At 41.3% G+C, this 22,875-nt stretch overlaps 1 protein-coding gene across 1 annotated transcript; it reads left to right on the top strand.

Moving 5' to 3' along the window:
* Positions 1–2,691: 2,691 nt before the first annotated feature.
* Positions 2,692–21,730, top strand: gnmt (glycine N-methyltransferase). Its single transcript, XM_088626084.1, has 6 exons — positions 2,692–3,066; positions 12,127–12,254; positions 13,493–13,606; positions 15,021–15,163; positions 17,825–17,949; positions 19,065–21,730. Exons 1-6 carry the CDS (start codon positions 2,861–2,863, stop codon positions 19,234–19,236), a joined length of 888 nt encoding a protein of 295 aa, XP_088482210.1. The 5' UTR covers positions 2,692–2,860; the 3' UTR covers positions 19,237–21,730.
* Positions 21,731–22,875: the final 1,145 nt, after the last annotated feature.

The following is a 22,875-nucleotide window of genomic DNA, read 5'->3' on the forward strand; positions in this document are numbered from 1 at the left end:
TTCCAACAAGATCTTATATAAAATGTGACATTAGAGGCAATCAATGTAGGACTGATATCCTCCCAGGGTCTGGTGTGAGTTAGAAGTCTAGCTGCAGAGTTTTAGACATATTGCAACTTTCTGAGAAGAGTGTTCAGGAGACCATAGAGCAAAGAGTTACAGAAATTAAGACTTGATGTTATCAATGCAAAAATTAAACACTCACCATTGGACATTGATAGAAACTGCCCAATGCAGCCAATATTTAATGTAAAAAAAGAGCTTTCCATCACATTTTTCACAAGGAGCTCAAAAGACAGGAGAGGATCAAGTGTGATTACCAGATTTCTGACTAAGGCTGACATGAATGGTGAAGCCATCCACCGTTACTGTGAAGCTCTCCAGCTGAGATTTGCTACTCACCAGTGAAATGTCTGTTTTGTCACTATTTAGCTTTACGAATGTGATGTCAACCATCATGATTGCAAGAGATAAGTGACTGGGGTTGGAGATAAAAGGGGGGAAAAGTTTTAATGTAAATCTGAGTATTATCTGCATAGGAATTAAACCGAAGACCATTTTGGTACTGTATATAATCTGACTGAGAGTAAGCATGGAAATAAGAAGCACAAGACTGAACTCTGCAGCACACCTTGACTGACTGGGGCCATGGAGGAGTTATGAGGACCAGGGGAAACAGTTAGATAAGAGAAGTACCAGTTAAAAACAGTACCAATGATAGACATGAATGTCCAAAAGCATTTGAACTACATTACAGTATCAAAAGCTGCACTAAGATCAAGAAGCATAAGAATACTTATAGCCAGAAGTCAGACACAACCATTTTATCCAGTATAGAGTCATGAGGAACACCAGGGCCTAACCCAGTAAGCAAAAAGCACAAGACAGGATACACACAGGATATACCAGGGCCAGTTAGCCTATCAGTATGACTTTATAAACTGTGGGAGAATACTGAAGCACCTGGGGGGAAACCCACACAAACACGGGGATAACTCCACACTGATGGCGCCCCAGGAACTGAACCCAGGGCCCCAGCACTGCGAGACTGCTAACACCAAAAACAACAGAGAGTAATTTTTGAAAGTATTTTAAATGTGATGTCTATTAACATGTGTATCTATATAAAACAGAACCTCAGTTTGGTGATGCTTCCACTATACGTAGCTGTCCTACTGCAGATGAATGAGTCCAAAGTACCCCGGTGCTCCAGGGATACTGAGCCAGTATGTTACAATAGCACGGAGCAGTTGCATCATCCCTTTTACAGAATGTCAGCGCCCAGTTACTCCCCACTGCCCTACAGCTCACAGTGCCCTCACGCTACTTCTGCTGTGTATACACACAACCCTGCTGACTGAGTGAGAAGCACAGTTTTGAAACGGTAATGGGGCCTCTCTCAACCGAATCCAGTCACATCCACCTTATTTAATTTATTTTTTATGACTCGGTTCTTGCCTTCGCGTCTTCGCTTGCTTTCAATGCAAGTGTTAGCCCTCCACCTCTCCCTTCCTGCCGTCTGGCTGAAGATGGACAGAATGTGACTGGTTTACACGTAGAGAGGCGGGTTAGTGGGTGCTGGGCCACCAATCGCAAGTGGGGGTGTTGAACAACAGTACCAATCGCGCGCCAATGATCTTCAGCAGAAGCAGGAGTGGAATCATTTCCATCAAGGAGCAGGTGTACACAAATTAACACCTGTTTGTGACAGAATGTTTCAAGGAAACCCGTCGTGAGGGCAATGAACTGTATGACCTTACAGAAATCCCCTAAATTCAGCGCACAAAGAGCATTTAATTAAATGAAGTATGTGTGTGAGCATGCATAGATTTCTGTACCTTGAGTGCTTAAATATTTTCTCTCCCTTGCATGTATTCGCAAAACTATTGGCCACTTCGCAGGAGTATTTTCACTACTATATTAAAGCATTTTACCACGATTTATGTATCGAGTTTATGACTAAAAATAACTACTGTATTGAAAATATCTTTGCAGAGCTACTCAGTGATACTCAGTGTCATAACAAAGGAAGAACCGAGATGCTGGATTGCCAGAACAAAGGTATTCATTAGGTTTACGCTTCTCCTTATCTCCAGATTGAGTTCCAACGAAAATGGACTGTTTTACACCGAGGGGCGAAAAAAGGTGTGAATAGATATGCATTACAAACCAAATCGCACAAATTGCCTTTGTTATCTGCTTTGTACAATGGAGTGTAATTTGGAAATCATGTAAAATAAACATAGCCTTCGTGGCTAAAATAGTTAGTGAGCCTCAGCATGGCTAAACCAGTTATTTAATTCAAGAAGGTACTGTAGCTGCGTCAACATGCGTAGGCTCCAAAGGAACTAGTAAAGGTTTATTCCATGCTGAAAAGAGAAGAAAGGAAACACAACGTTTCGGCTGTGGAGCCGTCTTCGGGTGGAGAAGACCCCGAAGAACACGAGCCGAAACGTTATGTTTCCTTTCTTCTCTTTTCAGCATGGGATAAACCTTTACTTGTCCCTTTGCAGTTATTGAATTGCCGACCCCTGACAGCTGGCAGGTACAGTCCGCAGACACTCTTCCCCTGAACTCGGAGCGTGCATGGGCGGGGTCAGACGTCACATCATTAGTAACCAATAGGAAAGAAGGCGTGTAGGTATACCGGCCTCTGATTGGTCCAAAGTTTTTTCTACGAGCATGTTTTGCGTATAACAAAACACGCAGGAGGGTTTCGAAAACAGTCAGGTTGAATCTTGCACGTCAGTGTTGTTCTTACAGCGATTTCCAAAAGCCTTTCACATTCTTTTAGCCTTACGGTTTCCTCATTTTAAGATTTTTTTTTTATTTCAAAGTAGGGAATAAACTCTCTGCAGTTATGGTAGACAGCGTTTACAGGACCCGCTCCCTTGGTGTAGCTGCTGTCGGTCTACCTGATCAATATGCCGACGGCAAGGCGGCCAAAGTGTGGCAGCTGTACATCGGCGACACCCGGAGCAGAACGGACGAGTACAGAAGCTGGCTGCTGTCGCTGCTCAAAAAGCACGGCTGTCAGAGAGTGCTGGATGTCGCCTGCGGAACGGGGTATGGCCGTGAGTTACGACGAGCTAGTTTCCACGAAAATCCCAGTTCCATCTCAGTCCGAAACTATTATTAAATCGGTTCTCCTAAAAAAAAAACGTAAAAAAATATGATCGGTGGGTTAGTTTTGAATCGATTCATCCAGTTCCCTAGCTGAAAATGTATTGGAGTGGTACACACTGTGTACGGTACTATAATAAACCACAGGAAACACGATGCTGAGAATCCTTGGACTCTGTATGTATGAAGGTGACCAATTCGTGTCCCAGGCAATTACCCTAAGGCTGTATCAAGATCAACCGTATCATGGTTGGACAGCGGTACAGTAGACTGGTATGCTTCTGCGAATATGGGTCTGTTCATATAAAATATGATTGATATATTTGTTCTCCACTAGGATTTTGAATTATGTCCTTCGGATTTGTCTGTCTTGTCGTTTATGGTCGTATTGACAGTGCGTTATGGCGAAATAAACTGCTAAACGCGTTGATTTGCCTATCTCCTGTCTGATATTTGTTTATCTTTGTATCTGATATGTTCCGCCCTAAGTCAGCAGTGCTGAACAATATTCACCGCCATTTCTTTCGTTTGGTTCATTCTTGTTGTTTTTTTTACTCAGGTGATTTTAACACAGGTAACGTTTTTTTTTTGCGGTAGAAAAACGTTGTCAACGTGTATTCTTGCCTTGAAAAGGAAAAACAAACGTTAAAGCTTTCTTGAGGACCGTCTGCTTTTCTGCGTGGGTTGTCAGTGTTCCAGTATGTAGTAATATCACAAGACTGCTGGACTGAGTCACAGACTGTTGCTGTCTGATCTCATCTGTGATCACCACTGCCCAGTCTGTTGAGCGCAAATAAGACACGTTCTCAACATCGATTTCACATGTACTGTATAAGATTAATAATTTTTGGTGTACTATGTTAAGTTTAATTTATAGAAACACAAGCAATGCTAACACTCCGTTAGTCCTGGAGCCCGCTATGGCGTTGGAATGCACTGGGAACTTACCAGCAGTCTCGACAAGTGGGATGTGAATATATATAGAGACTTGGAATATAATACAGGCAACAGTGTCTGGTAGTTTTCGTTCCAGGACAGGGTGGAGCGGTGGCTCTGTGGCTAAGGATCTGCACCTGTGACTGGAAGGTTGCTGGTTCAAATCCTGTGGCTGGCAGAGGAATCCTACTCTGTTGGGCCCCTGAGCAAGGCCCTTAACCCCAACTGTTCTAGGGGTACTGTACAATGGCAGACCCTGCACTCTGACCCCAAGCTTCTCTCCCTGTCTGTGTCTCCATGGAGAAAAGCTGGGGTATGTGGAAAGATGAATTCCTAATGCATGAAATTGTATAAGGCTAATAAAGAAACATTATTATTACATCTCCTAACAGCCCACGTGCTCTGCTTAGTGGCTCAGCTGGACTGGTTTTGCCGGTTTTCCAGGTTCATGTGGTTTTGGTGACATAAGCAGACCTGCTGTATAAAACCCACTGGACAGTAGCCCGTCAAACCAGGGTTGGATGGCCCTGATCTGGGATTCTTAGGAGTTAAGGCCCTACAAAGAGCTGCTTCAGGATTTGTATCCTGGCATGGTGTAAAACGATCGGATTTCTCAGTTACTCCTTCTGCAGTGCAGGTGCGGTGGTGTCATTTCTGAGGGTAGGTCACAGCAGAGCACCATGTTCCTTGTGCCATTTCTCACCGGTCACATCACTCGGTAATCTAGCAACAATTGGATGTGTTTGTTAAGAATAGCTCTGCAGTCTTGTTAAGGCACTTCAAAATGTAGATGGAAGACATTTCTTCAGGCTATCTAGTGATCCCACAGAGTGTGCGTGGTTGCTAGGCAGTATGTTTTAAGGCCCTGTGGTATTCTTAATGTAAAAGGCTACATGTTTGTTGCATCTCTTTGATGTACAGCACACAGCAGCAAAAGAGTACAGGCTGAAATGCTGTTGTGTAATGACTGTGAACCAGCAGCTCACCTGGATTGTTCTTGTGTTTATTTCAAAACGTAAAATGATGTTCATATCATTTAAGTGAGGCTGCAGTGGTGTATTTATATAAATACTTCTCTTGACTTCTTTTGTAAAAGAGTGCTGGTGTTACAGTAGCTACAAGACCAGTACACCATTTAGTTATTCATTGAAAAAAATATTCAGTTTCCCATTAGAAAGCTGAAGGGCTAATGCTGTAAACTACCAGTTGGATAATTACAGAAAATCATGCTGAAAATGAATAGTGTTCTGTGGTCATAATTGTGTTGTTGGATGAGAAACTAGTTGTACACAAGGCACATACAGACCTCTAATGGGTTTAACAGGCTTATCATGCAGATGATTAATGTGTAGCTACACTTGCTGATTTTGCTCAGTTTCCCCGCTTACATTTAGATTCTTTGATAATTCTCCAATTATATAATTGTTCTCTAACTGTTCAGTTTAATGCAATTAAATGGAATATCTAAAGTCGGATCCACGTGCGTGGCCAGGTGATGTTTCCTGGCAGGTTGTGAAAGTCCTGCAAGGAGAGGAATGCCTGGAGCCACGATGAAGCTCTTCCTGTCATTGTCTACTTTGCCATCCTCCTGGTGCAAGGAAAGGGAAAAGTGGTGTGTGTCTTACAGGTGAGGGAGCATGCATGAAATCTTAGGACTTAAGAACCCAGCTACAACATGAGACTAGTCCGGGGATAAACGTGGAAAGTCCAGCTCTCTTTATTTTGTAGCTGCTACTCTGAATATACATAGATATTCAGTTAATTTGGCAAATGTCCCACTCTGTTGTATTGGCCATCAGGCAAAATCACAGTGGAAGCATTGCTCTTATCATTAGACCTCTCTAGTATTTGAGGAAGATTTGGGCATAATTTATATAATTTACATTAGTCCCTCTTGGCAGTTCCTCTCAAATAGATTCTTTTGTCCTTGTGGTTTAGCCAGGATGGTGGTGATTGCAGGCACATGCTTAGTTGTTGTCGGTTTTCCAGTACCTCAGAGAGCAGTGTACAGAGCCCAGACTTGTAAGTCGTTTCTTCTTGGATGGTGACAGGTCAAGACGTCACCAGGTGTAGCAGCAAACAGAGGTGTGGTGTTTGTCCTTGGTAGGTCACTCGGGCCATGTGTGTGCAATTATGATGGGCGATGTCCAGATGAGTTCAGATCTGTAATCCCCTTGGAACTGCAGACTGAGAGGCATCTATTTGGAAATTACATTACTGGCAGTATCAGGGTGGGGGTGGACCCAACACAGAAAAAATCCTAAATAGCTGGTTTAGAGAAATTGACCATTTATTTCAGAGGCAATAGAGATGTTCTAACTTTAACCTTTCTTTAGTTATTAATTCTAGATCTCTCCTTAGCCATGCAGCTAAAGTGTATTTATACAGTATACACTCCCTACAGTTGTTAAATCTGTGACTACAGAGGTTAGTTTTTCACAGCATTTGGAATTGGTACGTTCTAGTTTCTTTAAATGCTGTGGCAAGACAAATTTTCTGAGATATCTCTTTGCTGGTTAAATCCTTGTGGTGTGAAGTATGGAGACACTTCTTTACTCACAGTGATGTGGAACAAGCTTCACTCTGTTCTTGAAGCTAATATCTTAGTTTCCTTCAAGAAACAGCTGGATGAGATCCTTGGATCAATTAGCTAATAGCTACCAATGAGGCTAGAAGGCCCAGTGGTGTCCCTTAGTTTGTAACCATTCTTATGAATTGAAAACAGGCAGTGCTGAAGCTGTTCCCAGCCTTCCTGGCTGTCTTCCATAATTGTTTAAACAATGCTTTTCAGAAGTCCTCTATTCCTCAATTTGTTGATTACTGTATGATTTGGACTGCAAATTTTTACGTACTGTGTATTATAGGCACAGCTGTTCTGAGCTGTGTAAAATGAAAACAAGCTTCTGCAATCATGTAAATCAAAAGCAAGCTGGCTTTGTCACTGCTGTGAAGTCCATGTCCTGGAGCCTTGTGTCTTAACTGAACCTTCCTCGCCTGTTCCCATGGCATGCTGGGAGTGGCAGATTGTGGCCTTGCCTTGACCAGGAGCCTTTCCCATCTCATGCTGGTGCAGAAGGGCACCAGACTGCTGGGAAGCTGTCAGCTGGGCTGTTTGTCCTGGCAGTGGCCTTCACAGTTGCTGAGACCTGGCAAGTGCACAGTCTCATTGATTTTTAAATAATTGGAACACCAGCTTTTTAAAGCGGTTCAATCATTTTAAAGCATTTAGTTTCTAGTCAGTCTGCAGTTTCAAAACCAGCCTCAAAATGTCCTTGGTTGCTCTATCTTTTAATATTTATTTCTTGCAATTATTTGGATTTTCTTGTCTCTGTTGTGTCTCTCTTTGCCTTGTGTTATTTCTGTTTAGCGGGGATTCTGATCCCACAGATGGGAGCTCTACACCACTGACACCTCAGCCAAACCCAGATGCCAAATGTCTGGACCTGCAGTTCTTTTTATATGGATCAGGATTACTATATGATGTACCTTGAGATGATGTGTTGTGAAAAGTGATATATTAAATAACAATTACAAGTGTTGGGTGGTGCTGGGGGGAGTTCTTCAGTGCTGCTTCCATTTTGATTATTTAGTCCATAATTTTATGTGTGATACAAGTGAGACATATTGGTCTATATCTGGTTAAGAGTTAACATTCTTTTGTCATGGCACTGAATTAGCAATTTTCTTTACAATTAGTAGAATAGTATCTAGCCCTGGAGATCTGTTTTTATTTAGAGCTTCTAGTCCCCGTAACACTTCTGCCTCGTCTATATATACTATATCATGATAATACCTAATATAGAATTTAGTATTTCCTCAGCCTGAAGCATGCTTTTATTTTTTTATTGTGAATATCTTTAAAAAAATATTCATTTAATGCATCTTTTATTTCCTATTAAGAGTCTAAACATTTTCCATTTTTATCTCTGAGACACTGTCGTGCTTTACTATTCATTTACTGCTGTGATACTGAAAAAAGTGTATTGTCTGTATTAGCCTCACATAGTGATGTGGTCACTGAGCGACAGCCTCACATAGTCACGTAGTGAGGTTAAATATTCCAGTATTTATTTCTGTCTCTCTTCTGGCCTTTCTAATATCCTTTTTAAATATGATTGTAATTCATTATGCTCCTATTATGGTGCACTCCTTCAAAGTATACATTGTACCATATACAATTTCTTAATGGTTCTCTCACCTCTGTTTTCTTTACGCCATTTTGTTAGTTTTAAAGCATTAGGTCAATACAGGTGTTCCCTCTTGTAGGTGTTCTCACTGTGTGATGAAGCCATGTCTGCCATTAAATTTTCAGCTGCCGGAATCTCTAATGGCTTTTCTCAGACTATGTGAGGTAAATTAAAATCTCCCATGATGACAACTCATGGACATTTTGAAATCAGTAATTGGAATGATTTGAAGGGATGTGTCAATATATTGGCTAAAACAGATTTACGTCAAGGTTGTAATTTAAAGATTAACTGTGTATTTTTGGAATATGTTACCTTTGGGTTAGAAATGGAATTTAAATAAGTGGAATGGTGGTTAATACTTTGGATTCATAACTAGAAGGCTGTGGGTTCAAATCCCCCAAATCCTGGAGGGAGACACTACCACTACCACTTCATCAACATATTTCACTCAGACTCCTGTAGTAAAATATCCAGCAGTATTCATGAGTACAAGGGTATGATGCTTCAAATAAAGGTGGAGGCCAAATAAATAAGTAGTGATGCTTCTGTAAGATGGCTTTTTTAAGTTTTTGCTTTTTTTTATTTTAATAGGCCCTACTTAATTAAAAAAAACAAACGTTTTCCAGTTTCTATAGCAAATACCAAACTTTTGTTTCTGAAAAGGTAATTTAAATGAGTAAGGGTTTTTGGAGAAAGTAGCCATTCATCCATGTGAAGGTGCTTAATCTCAGTTTTAAAAAGAAAAACACACCATCGACAAAAATAATATCTGTTTCTTCCAGCTGGATAAACAGGATTCCCCAGTAAACCAAATAACGGCTTATGCAAAATCCTTTGTGACAGTGGGGATCGTGCTGCAAATGGGCCCAAATGAATCAACTCTAAACCCAGCTAAATCTTTAAAGAAACAGATTTGTCTTAGATGACAAAGAGCGATTTTCCAAGCTTTTTTTTTACTGTGCAACAATTAATAAACTACAACCCCCACAACTTCCCTCTCTGTGTCTTCATCTCCCCTGAATGTTTTGAGTATTAACAGTCTTGTTTTATATACTAGTTTTCTCAATTTCCACCTGTAACCCCGGGCACGTTATTTATCTTCTGCATTTTGTCATGCACAGTTGTTCTGCTGTAAAGATGCCTCGACACATTTGAGGATATATGCACAAATAAGTTCCTTTTTAGAGGCTATGGCAGGTTTTTAAGGTGCAAAAAATTTAATTTTAAAATTCTTACCATATTTAATCATGACAAAATAGAAAAGTGCAGGAGTGGAATCTGCTTGTCCAGCTCATAGACTATAAACTGTCTAGTGCGTGAGATTAGTATGAGGTCACATCGTCACTATTGTTTCAACTATTTTATAGTATTTTAATTCCTTTTTAACATGTAACATAGGTTCTTCTAAATGTAGACAGTTTACACAGGGAGCCTGTATGTCAAATATTACAGTTTATCCAGGTAGTAATCCTTTATAAATCTTATTTCACTAAGTCTCAGGCTGGCTTTGAAAAATGTTTTCAGAGCAGTACATTGATTTTGAAGCATGGAGAAATGGGGCAGTGGAAGACAGTTTACCTCACAGTGGGAGTTTCCTCTGGCGCAAGAGGAATGACAGAAGGTGTTTCTCATGGACCTGCCAAGGCAAACCTGTACCTCCCTTCCTAGAAGGACCTGGTTATCAGCAGGTGTCATGGATTTCTCCCCCTTGAAGATGCAAGATACTAGGATAGCATGACACCTCCCTGAAACAGCAGCACCACCGTCCTGTCTCTAGCTGCACAGCTGAATGGAGTCTCGGCCAGAGTGCTGAAGAGGAAAGTGGAAGAATGAGAGAAAGCCCTCTTCAGAGAATAGGAAGCCTTTCTTAGTAGTGGGAGTGGGAGTGTGGAAGTAGCTAACTTGAAACCTTGCTTCTTCAGCAGGCACAAGGCGGGATACACTCTTTATGGGATGCCACCAGAATCTAGATGATTGCTTTAAATTAGGAGTGGTCAAATAAACAGTGGCCCTAGTATAGATCCCTGTGGTATTCCATTAATTACATATTATGTTACCCCAAATTTGAGCATTCATCCTTATCTGTAGTTTTTGCTTTCTCTTATCCAATTCTCAATTCAAACATGCCACGTTTTCCTGAATTTTTTTTTTAGTGCCTAAAAAAGTATTTTCAATTATTTTGAATCTTTTACTTGCTGACATATATTAGAATGTTGCTCTTTGAGAAAGTGCTCATAATTGAAAAGGTGCAGTACTACTGTATGTGCAAGTTCAATGATAGTGACTTGGTTTGTTATATACTGTACTTGCAGTTATAGTCACTGCTGTATTGAGTTTCTTTTCAGGCCCTTGGTAAAATCACAGTCTAGAGCTGTATGACTAGTAATACGATTGGTTAGGAAATGCTGGACTCCTGAGCTGTTTTGTAATTATAGGTTGTGTTCTATTGTTTGAATTTTCGGTTTCCTAATGCTGGTGGTTTCTCCTTGAAAGTGTTTTGACTTTCCACTGAATATGAACGCAGTGTCCTTTACTTTTCTGTGGTTTCGGGAGGTGTGGGCTTTCTCGTACACATGCTAGTAATGTCAACTCTTCGGGGTCAGTGGGGAAATTAGAGGCGTAGGTGTGGTAGCCTTGCTAAATTTGGGCCTTCCCTTCTGGAGGAGGGAATGCAGCACAGCTGCTAAAACCACAGCTGTGCAGGCTGCAGGACAGCTCTGCCTGTGTTCTCAGACATCCCAGCTCTGTGGGAGTATCGAATTATAGCTGCGCTTGTGAACTGGTACTTCAGATCAAGTTTTTGACCGTTGGTGAGGATAAGATGTCTATGAGGAGATCTGACTAAGGTATTTAAAATACCTAGTTAATAAACAGAAGCAGAAAGTTCAGCATGCAGAATGTGAGCACATACCTGTGGCAACTTTTTACTAGTCAATTGGAGGAGATGACACAAGTATTTTTGAAAGCTTTCAGTACTGTATGCTTCTTTGTGTCCAGGGAAAGGTGAGCCCTGAGGAGCTGAATCACCCATTCTTGTCTTTCTTAACAAGGATGAATGAAGCATCTGGGCAGTTATGTATTGATTTTCCAGGCCTTTCCAAGCCCAGTCCTATTGTTTGAGTAATTTGTCTGATCAAACAAGGTTTCAGTCAATTCATTCAGATTAGAAAAATAGAGGTAAAATGTGGGATTTTGTAGAGTAAGGTTCCTCTGTCACTGATGCATAGCACTTACATTGAATACACTGGAAACTGTGGTGTGGAGAAGTGGTCTGGGTTCTGGACTTATAATTGGAAGGTTCTTCTTTGTGAGATGCTGCTGTTGTACCCTTGACCAAGGTACCTTACCTCAATTGTTTCAGCTACTGTATATACAGTAGATGGGTACAAATGTAAGTTGTTTTGAATAAACGTATAGACCAAATAAAGCAGTTACAGCAGCTTGGATGTTTTGAGTCTAATATAGAAGGAAAATCACAGGAGATTACCATTACAGGTGTTACTAGTCCTTATTGTAAACACTTAAGGACGTAAGTATTCTGGAGTGCTTTATAAATGTCTTTTTCAGCTCTGTCTTGCTGAGCTGCTGTGGCCCTGCTATGGACATTAGCTTTTTATTGTGTGGAAGAAATAGAGATATGGTGACTGCCCTGCATGGTTGTGCTCACCTTGTATTGTGAAAAGATGCAACTTTATGTGGTGTCAGGTTTCTGCTGTAACAGACTGAGACTTTTCTTCCACACTCCTCAGAAGGTAGTGAAGATAGAGCTCGGTGATTTTAGGGACTTCAGAAACTGGGGAATGCCGCTATCCCTGCTTGCGTCTGGTGCAAGGGTGCTGCAGATTGGCTCTGACGTGTGCTGTGCTGTGTTGGTCAGGGTGGACTCCATCATGCTGGTGGAGGAGGGCTTCAAGGTGATGAGTGTGGACGCCAGTGACAAGATGCTGAAGTACGCCCTGAAGGCCCGGTGGGAGAGGAGGAAAGAAGAATCCTTCGACCAGTGGGGTAAGGGGTCCTGGGGTCTGTCATTCTGGTGGGTGGTGGGGCTTAAGTGATTCTTGAAAGAAGTCAGGATATCAGCTTCAGCAATGTGGCTGGGTAGTTTATTCCATACACACTTTGTGTTAAAATGTGCTTCCTGTCCTGATTGGAGGATGTCATGCTGCTGTTTTTTTAGCAACAGCTGGGTAGTTTGTTCCACACTCCCACAACCCATTGGGTAAAGACGTTATTCCTTCCACAACTTGCTGGTTGTGAGAGTGCTCAAAGGATAGTATATATAGGAGAAACCTTTAATGTTCTAAAGCAGGATTCTCAAACCTTGTTGCTGGACAGCCCATTGTCATCTGATTTCAGTTCCTCCCACATTTTCAGTTTGCCAGTCTAATAATCTGATTGTAATAATTTTAACCTAAATTGAGGTAATTTCTAGCTTTAATGAAGTGCATGTTTTGTGCAATGATCTGTCTTGCACAATGAATCATTAAATACATTTTACATATGTCTAATTTAGAAAATCATAAGATTAATGGCTTAATTGACTACTCAGGTTGGAACAAAAACCAGAAGAAACAAGATCCTCCAGGGCTCCTGAAACCTCAATAAAACCAGAGGTTACTGTCACGGACGCCGGTGACATGAAGCATAGTTCAGGACCCTATGCAGACGGTATAATCGGGAAGTGACTGGAATAAGACTTCAAGGGAAACACAGCAGGAGCAGGACAGTAGGATGACAGACAGGGGGGCGTGATGGCTGGGATCGGGTGCTCAGGGGGCGTGGCGCAGGCGAACAAGTCCTGAGGTAGTCCAAAGGGGAAACTGGGGCGCAGTCCAGGGTCCAGGAGCCAGGAGATCTAATCCGAGACAGACAAGATTAAAACCGGAACTGCATCTGGAATAGAAACAGGGATGGAACCAGAAGGAAAAAAACAGTAAAGAGGCCAGGTGCTCCAAGCCCCGGACTCAGCAGGTCAGGACGCCGTGATAAAGCCTATGCCGTCGGGTCTCTCCTGGACCCACTGGTAGGTGTGTTTCCGGACGTCCATCTTACAATGCAGAACGGAAAATAGTGGGAGCGCCGGGCTTTAAATAATAACAAGGAAAACAAGGGACAGGTGCACATAATGAACTAAAATAGGAAAGGGTCGGAGCGCCCTTAAGATGAGGGATGACAATCGTGACAGTTACCTTGTAGTCTTTTTTAGTCACTTTTTTGGGCTTGCCTTGTTTTTCTCTGTGCAGTGATCGAGGAGGCAAACTGGTTGTCTCTCCCTGATGATGTGGAAGTGCCAGGAAATGGGTTTGACGCTGTCATCTGCTTGGGAAACTCTTTTGCTCACTTGCCAGATTTCAAAGGTGAGTCAGAGAGGCAGGTGTTTGAAGTGAAGCTGGATTGGGGATTTTGCAGGTCTTCACAAGGGGCCAGTACACCTCAGTTTGCTTAATTCTTCACCCATGTATCTCTATGCACAGTGATCCATAAAGAAATGAATTAGATAGCCTTGACACAAAACTTACTTGTACTGTCATGCTATAAAGTAAAAAGTATAACACTTCTAGTCAATATATTTATATTTCTAGTTTTGTCTTCTTACATAATGACATGTACAGTAAAACCTCAGTTTAATGTGCTGTTAGGAGGAAAGAGAAGTTCCTTATTGTTTACTAATACTATATAAACTTACTACACAAAAACACCCATTAAAAGTAATTGACCTAACACTGTAGGACACCACTGATTTTCCTGAATTTAAAACCTGTTTAGTATTTATTTTTGCCTTGTTTCATTATTTGTGCATTTCATTGTTACTTTCTTGCAAGGAGTAAGTCCTGTTGGTGTTTCTGATTTTACGGACAAAATTCCGCTTGCACAGATTTTGTTAATTAAATTTGAGGTCTGTTAAGGTGAAGTCCATTAAACTGGGGATTTACTGCGTTATGAAATAATTTGTGTGCTCTTACATTAATGTTACCCCAACTCCATGTTACAATTTTGTTCAAGATTAGTTTTCAAAATAGCTCAGAAATGAAACAAAAGCTATACTCACTGTTATTTGATGTTAGTAGACTGAAAAGCCCTTTCCTCCTCAGGTCAGAGGGTCATAAGGTGTCTTTCTAGGAATTAAACAAAGACTTGCCTTTACCTTCTGAGTCCTTACATGATAAGCAAATTCTTAAGGGTGGCTTTATCTTCAGACTACCAGTCACCAGCAGCAGATAATCAGAACAAGAATAAAAAATAAGTCTGTGTTTTGATAATCATTTTCTCGCACAAAGTGTTTTTGCTCTCAAAGGTTCACAGACTGTTTTGCATATAGGATGGGACCCACTCCTTCCACCACTGAAGGGGTGCGCCCACATGGGTGACTCACAGCAGATCTCCTGTTCCGGCAGCCCCCACTCCAATGGAAATGAGCCACTCCAGGACTAATCTTGAACAGCACCACAAGATCTTTAATGACCAATGACCAATAAGCAAGATTACCACCTAGTGGTATATTAAGACCCCTTTGATCGGCAACATGTTGATTCTTTAAGGTCTTGCAAACCTGGTACTGGCCAGCCCAGCCTCTCTTAGCCTATGAGATCTGACAAGATCCACACACAAGGTGGAATGGTTGCTGTTACAGCAGCAGCTGTTGAACCGCTTTATAAACCTGTACAGCATTTGGCAGCAAAGTGTTCCAAAGGGCAGTATAGCAAATAAATTGATTGATTGTTCCATAATGTCCCTAACAAATTCCCCGGGACTTGCTTGTAATTCTGTTAGGGGACCAGAGTGACCAGAAACTGGCACTGAAGAACATTGCAAGCATGGTGAAGCCTGGGGGGATCCTCATCATCGACCACAGGAACTACGACTACATCCTGGAAACAGGAAAGGCCCCGCAGGGCAAGAACACCTACTACAAGGTAACCAGCTGGGTCTCCTGGAGTTCTGTCCTGGACATTTGTCAATTGTCACTACAATTAGAGTTGCAAAAATGTTTGAAAATGCTCTTTCCAGAGCACCAGTGAGTGTTGTAATTGTAATGTGGCAGGTTATGGTATTGGATGTGTTTTTCCACCAAAAAGTTCAGAGGTTACAGCTGTTAATCACAAATGTGGCAATAAGGCTTGACATTTTCACCCTTTTGCACATCTTTACACCTTGATGGACAGGTATACGACTAAGTTTGTGGTCCCTGCATGTTTTTGCATACAGTAGCTTCTAAGATCATGCATCATGAAATGGCCATGGTACTGTACTGTACAGTATGTAGAGATCTCCTGAATCATTCAAGAGAGGAAGGCAAGTCTAGCTTACCAATCACAAAGCAAGAAATGGAATCCTAATGCATTTCTTAAAACAGGCGCCTATATAGCCGAATAAGTATGTTACAGTGCTAAATCAGCTCATTGCATCAATAAGGACGTTGAAATTTGAAGTAAAGTCTTTCTCTGCAGTCAAGAACATAAGAACAGTTACAGATCAGAGGAGGCTATTCAGTCCATCCAACCTATTTGGTAGTTAGTAGTTTATTTATACTTGTACCAGATGCTAGGACAACTAGGAGTAACACAGAAGTTGATCCTGCTAGTAAACATGACCATGACCAAAACAAGTGGTTAGGTGAAGGTGCAGAACCAGGTATTGGTCGAGTTTCAGGTGAGACAAGGCCTTAGACAAGGAGATGCGCTCTTGTTTCTACTATTCAACTTGGTTCTAGAATCAGTGATACAGAACATCGATATCAACAGAGAAGGAACATTACTGTATAGATTTGGACAGTCTTAAGCCTATGCGGATGACGTCGATTTGTTGGCTAAGAGCGTCCAGACACTTAAAGAAAACTTTATTCAGCCGGAAGAAGCGTCGACCAGGTCTGGGCTGACCATCAATATGGCGAAGACCAAATACATGGCGATGACCAGGAAGGGCGCCATCACCGGCGATGCGCCGCTCGAAATTCAGGGCTGCCAGTTCTTTTAAATACCTGGGTTCGCTGGTCTCTGAGAAAAATTAAATCAACCTGGAAATTGGAGAGAGTATCAATGCAGGAAATCAATACTACTTTAGTGTGCGGGACCTGATGAAGACCAGAGTTTTATCAAGGAGAATAAAGAAGGTGATATATTGGACCATTATCCGCCCTGTGGTTACCTACACAGCGGAGACATGGGTGCTGACAAAACGAGAAGCAGGACTTCTTAACACGTGGGCCAGTCGAAGAAGAAGGAGAGTGGCGAAAAAGAACTAATGTTGAGCTCTACAAGCTGTATGAGGATCCCCCAGTAAGGTGAATAAGAGCCTAAGAGGAGGTAAGAGCAGCACGACTACGTTGGCTTGGCCATCTAGAGTGAATGGACGATGCCAGAAGTATCTCCTGTTCTTGGTTTCAGACACACTTTCACGTTGTTTCCATTTGTCACCTCATGGATTGCGTTTCACCATTGATTGTGAAAAAGTTCACTGGGTGACCTTTGTCTCAGCTTTTTTGAGGAGCTTGAATATTTGTACCAGGCCCCCTTATGGTCTTCTCTGTTGAAGACTAAGGAGGTTCGGTTCCTTCATTTTGTCGAGGTGTGTTTCTAAGCATATCTGTAATTGATATTTTAGTGGCAAGGTGAATATGATCCAGCCATTTCTTGAAGGAGCCATTCCCAGACCCATCCCTTTCCTAGCTGCTTCATGCAATACGGGGTCTTATGGGAGCCAGAGCCTAACCCAGCAAGCAAAAGACGCAAGACAGGAAAAAGCCTATATGAGACGCCAGTCCATCAGAGGACACACACACACAGAGCCTGCTTTCTTCGGAGCCAGTTAACCTGCTAGTATATCTTTGGACTGTGGGAGGAAACTCATGTGAACACAGTGAGAATATTCAAACTCAGAAAGCACCTCAGTTCCAGAAATGAACCCAGGACCCCAGAGCTGTAATGCTAACCACTGCAACACTAGCCACCATTGAAAGAAGGAGTCCAGCCTTCAAAATAAAGTGATTCTCTATAAGGTAATAATTATTGAATGATTGGATGGGTTTTCTGAAATGCATCCACTTCCCTTGACTGCCTTCTGATTAAACACATGCACTCCTGCCAAAGGATGTAGGCGTAGAGAGCCGTGCTCCGGGCAGGCTGCAGTTTCAGATGCAGTTTCATGTACCGATGGGCCGCGCCGAGGAAGGAAAGCCATCTGTTCTTTAATCCACATCAGGTTTCAGAATACATTTGCAGTAAAAGCAATGAGTATGATCTCAGTTTTAAGTACGTGCTTTTAAAAAAGAAATGTGGAACTATTTCAATTGGTTTTTCAACCAATTGAAAGGAGATTTTTCAAAAGATACAAAATCAGCAGTTCCAGTTTCAGCTATAACAATTGATCAGTTCCTGGCTTTGGGAGTTTCAGGCTCAGGTGCAGATTCTAGTCACGGATAATGCTGTTTTATTGTCATGTATGTTTCTTTTACTCAATATAAAGTAAGAAGCCTGAAAGCACTCACTTTCTGGAGATTCCTGTTTGATATCCTGGAGTAAATCTTCACCTGGAGGTCTCAGCAGACTGAAGGAAACTGTTCTCCTCCTGTGTTTCAGAGTGATCTGACTCAGGACATCACCACCTCTGTGCTGTGGGTGAACAGCAAGCCCCACATGGTCACACTGGACTACACAGTGCAGGTGCCCCAGCCTCAGGGCCAGCAGAGCACACCTGAGCTCAGGTACTGGCCACAATGGACAAGTGTAAAAGGTTAATATTCCCCTGGGGAAAGCTGAAGGAGAGGGTAGTTCTCCTATTGTTTGCCAATAGATTTCTAATAAGAATAGCAGATTGATTCATGAACACATTCATGACTTATTTAAGGTCAATTGTCAGGATTTTGTACTTAAAGGATTTATAAATGGGATACTTCTCAAAGAGACTACTTTCTCTAAAAGTTCTCAGGTGATGCAGTGCTGTGTTCGAATTAGGAAGTGAAGTCAACTTGAAGCTGTTGTTGCGCTATAGCGAAAATAAAATAAACAAGCATAGGAATCTCCATTCTCTAATAAACAAGAAAATACATGTTTATATGTTTTTGTATACATAATATTGCACTATACATACTGTATATAGTATCTGTGTCAGAGCTATTATAATACAATAATTGAATTTGAAATTGGTCTAGGAGGTTTGATTTTTATATCCAAATGTAGCTAACAAATATTCATTTCATAGTTGTAAGTTGTAGTCTTTAAAGTATGTACTGCATTTGTATCACAGACACACAGAAAGGTCCTTTCTTTTCATGGTTAAACCCAAACGCGCTGATTAGTGATAGAGCTGTCTAACTGAATCAGCCTAATAATGATCAATTATTCACTAGAATAAGATCAAGAAAAGAAAAAAAAATCTAGAGGTTTTAGTGTACTGTTTTCTTAGGGCCTTCATTCTTATTTGTATCCCTGATGGTTCGATAACTGATACTAGTGATACATCCTATTGATACATCCATCTTTATCTTATAGTCTCACAGCGCACCAGGGACCCTGTCATCCTGTGGTAAAGGTGTGTCTTCTCCTGCGGACTAGTCAGGGTTCAGAAACAAAATAAAAGATGAGGTGATGCCACTGTCTCTGAGTTTGTGTTTTATTTCTCCAGAACCAAAGAATACTGGGTGAGAGTGGTGTCCCTGGTCGTACAGTTTGATTAAAAATAATAATTTCCAAAATTCAGGGTGATACAATAAGAAGGATAATTACTGGAGATTATTTTGTAAGAGGAGGGTTGTGAGTAAGGGTTTCACTTGTTCTGCCTCTCCTGTGAGATGCTGTCTGTTTCATTTTCTCCTTCCAGCAAATTCCGACTGTCCTACTACCCCCACTGCCTTGACAACTTCAAGCAGCTGCTGATGGAGGCGTTCGGCAGGAAGTGTGAGCATAGCGTCTACGGAGACTTCATGGCCTACAGCCCCGGGCAAAGCCATGTGCCCTGCTACTTCATCCATGTGGTCAGAAAAACAGCTTAGGCCTGCTTCTGCTGGACCTGCTGCTGACATCAGGGCAGAGAGCTTCATTTCTCTCTCTCTCTTTCTCTGTCTTGCTCTCCCTTTTACTGTACTTCTCTGTCTCTGCTCTTCCTTCGTTCACCAGCTTGTCGGGGCTGGTCTAAGAACTCAGTAATTATCTGTCTCTTAATTGTCCCGAGATACACGCACGTGGCAGCAGAGCTCTGTGGATGGGGGAATTTGCCATCGTGTCCTGTCAGCCTCTTCAGGGCTTACTGTGTGGGTTGAAAGCCTCTGCACAAGCTGTTTTTAACAGCTCGCTGCTGTAGACGCACCACTGCCAAAGAACATGAAAACAGTGCATTTGAATTCACGGGCAAGATAGTCTGACTTCTGTAATCTTTTATTTTGGTGTTACCTAAAATATACTCACAAAAAATGGACAAATAGCAGCTGTTCAAACTATACTATATACTGTCTAACTTGTTTTAAACCTGTTACTTGTTACATATTCTAATTTCAGCACACTGCTCCAGGCTTATTAGGATGGAATGTAAGTAGAAAACACTGTACCTGAATTTGATACGGTATATCTAGCACTCAGTAGAAAAGCTCCAAGCATTTCAAGGTACTATTAAAGCGTACCATATGGGGAGAGAGGTTGATCGTTTGGCAATTCCATTAATTGGAAGTATTTCTACGTGTTCTAACAACCAGCTGTTATGATGGTTAAGTGCATTTCCCAAATTTGTTCAGATAGCATTTCAAAATTATTTAAAGAGCATGAAAAGATGTATCACAGTTTTACTGCTACTGGGAAGGCTTCATAGCTCTGGAGTCCTGAGTGTCATTCCTTCTTCATGGAGTTTGCATGCGTTCCCTGTGTTCAAGTGGGTTTTATCCAAGGGCTCCAGTTATCCAACTAGCTCGTATGCCTTTGGACTGAGGAAAAGAACCAGAGTTTCTTGTAGACACTCACACAGCCACAGGGAGAGCACACAAGCTCCACGCAGAAGGCTCCTCAGGCCAGGATGGAACCCATGACAAGAAATTCAAGTCAGCATTTCAAACCACCATGCTGCTGTGCCAACTGAGACCTGAAGTGACATATTCAAAAAAGTTTTTGTTCAGATTTTACCATGTTAAAATGTTATGATGTTACTCATTACTCAAGTTTCAAAGCAATATATATTGATTGGTTTAGTTAAATTTGTACATGAATGTAGGCAGTACCATAGCATACAAGAAACAACATTTTGCATATATCCTTCTGTTTTTACTTACTCAGGAAAAGGTTTCAGTAAAACAAATATTGTAACTGAAACAAAATTTCATTCACACTTCCACACTCTGAGACTCACTGCAGAGTGGCATTTCATAATTGTTTAGAGAAAAAAATAAAATTGAACTGTGATTTGATTGATTGTCTTGGTTTAGATCTATAAAAGTACATAGAAAAAATAGGAGAACTCAGATCTGTATTGAAATATTTTTTTTGATGGAGAGCTTTACATTTTTGGAGCTTCAGATAAGCAGTATGAGATCATGTGAAAGGATAGTTACATTGTCTAATTACAAATAACATACACTATGAGTCTGACAGGTACAGTAAGTGATGCTTTTGGTGAGAAAAATGATGATCTAGCTGCAGTGAAAGTAGTGCTGCCACCTTCTGTCTGTTTACGTTTCTGTTCCATTTTCTGAGACGATGCTTAACATCTGTTTTTCTGACTTTTGAGAATCTCTAGAGTGTTATAGCTGTAAACAAAGGGCACTGCTGTAGCGCTGAGCTTGGCATTTTTCCAGCATGAATCTTAGTAGAAGTTTGACATAAATTTCTCCTCCCACTTACATTGCACTTAGTGGCTATCCTCTCTCAAGTCCCTTGCCCAGTGAAACATTCTAGCTGCGTTATCCAAATAATTTCAGTCTGTTTTTTTCCTTAAATGTTTAATTCCTTGTAACAAAGTCCAATGACTTCCAACAGCACAAAAGTCCAACAGAACTTCTAACTGTCATTTGTAAGCAGTACTTACAGTGCTTCACTTACAGTGAACAGCTGTATACTGCAACATGCAGAACTGAGTGGAATATTCAACTTGCCATTCCAGCTGTTCATTGTGGGCTATCCTGCCACCTGCAGGAAGCTGAAAGGAACTTTCAGTACAGTAGTTATTTTTATTGGAGGTGTTGAAATATTTTAGGGGAGTTCTGAGTTACAATTGTTACAAAGTCACCACAATACTGTCGAAAAAGTTCTTTAATGTGAGATATTCATTTTTTTCCTTCCTTCAGTCAATTTTATTTTTAAAATGCATTTACTCCACATGTTTGAAAGTACTATGTTACAAATAAGATGGCATGCTTTGTTGAAAACTCTTAATGACCTGTTTACAATGTTTGAATCAATGTGGTTAATCCTGTATTTGACTTGAATGTACAGAATGTACCCTTTTTGGCTCTTGTTAATTCATGTATGTAGAGAACAATAAACTGACTTTCCAATTTCACTGCAGTATGTGTCTGCCTGTCTTTTTGATTGGGATTTGGTCCTCCATTAAATACCTTTAGAAAATATTTTGCTTTTTCAACTGCTTTGAAAACCATTGTCCTAATTCTACTGCATGGGAGCTCACTTATTCTTAAAAGTTTATTATCCCGTGCCTAAAACTAATAAGCATTTTTTCTATGTTCATAGTAAGTCTGTTAGGTGATGTAATCACATCACTGAGAGATTCTGGATTTGTCTAATTTTATTTCTGTTCTCAAAGTAAAGCTAAATTGTATTTTTCTTCAACCTAATGATCGTGAAGATATTGAAGGTCTGGAAGAAGCTACCCAGTCATCTTATTGACTCAGATAGCCTGGCTTCTTTTCAAGAGATGGCTGGATGAAATCCTTCTGTCAGGACAAGAGACATGTTATATTAAAAGAGATTAATCTTGTACTGTAAGCTATATATTACCTGGGTCTAACAGAAACAAAAAAAAAATGCCAGATTGTCTGTCTTTGTGGAATAAGTGTTAACAGGGCATCTATGCCAAAAAGTATATCCTTAAGCACAGAGGACACTATACAGTTCTTTATACACATACATTAGGGTTACCAACATCTAGTGAGATCTTGTCGGGTCTCAGAAGCTCAGTCAGGTCAGCACTGGTCAGTACTGGGAAGGAGAACTCTAAGGAAAATCAGGTTACTGCAGCATGTGGTGTGGGAAAACCAGTAGGTGGAGCTCTTCCCTATGGACTAAAATTTCACACTTGAAAGTTGGTCAGTGCTGGGATCGGAGGACTTCAAGGAAAACCAGGGTGCTGCTGTGAGTAGTGTTGGTTGAACAGTAGATGGCGCTCCTCCCTTTGGACTAGAATTTCCAATCCAGTGACCCAGTATGGTGACCAGTGTGCTTTAGAGGCACTATCCTTCAGATGAGACAGCAAACCAAGGTCCTGACCACTTGATAATTACAGGGCCCATGGTACTGCTCATAATAATAGGGGTGTTCTGTAACTCTGGGCATGTACACTCTGGCTTCCTTGAAGTTCCTCCTGCATTCAATTTGTGAAGGAATTTCTCATTTCTTTGCCTGGTCTGCTGTGCAGTAGGGTTGCTGGTGCAGAATGGTGTTGTGTTTCTCCAGGTGGGGCTGCTGGTGCAGAA

The sequence above is a fragment of the Lepisosteus platostomus genome, chromosome 3, assembly GCF_059453375.1.
Source record: "Lepisosteus platostomus isolate fLepPlt1 chromosome 3, fLepPlt1.hap1, whole genome shotgun sequence".
In the NCBI taxonomy this organism is placed as follows: domain Eukaryota; kingdom Metazoa; phylum Chordata; class Actinopteri; order Semionotiformes; family Lepisosteidae; genus Lepisosteus; species Lepisosteus platostomus.

Coding starts and splice junctions, on each gene's coding strand:
- gnmt (XM_088626084.1), top strand. CDS start 2,861: ATGGTAGACAGCGTTTACAGGACCCGCTCCCTTGGTGTAGCTGCTGTC. Junction 3,067..12,126: donor GATGTCGCCTGCGGAACGGG/GTATGGCCGTGA, acceptor TGTGTTGGTCAG/GGTGGACTCCATCATGCTGG. Junction 17,950..19,064: donor CAGAGCACACCTGAGCTCAG/GTACTGGCCACA, acceptor TTCTCCTTCCAG/CAAATTCCGACTGTCCTACT.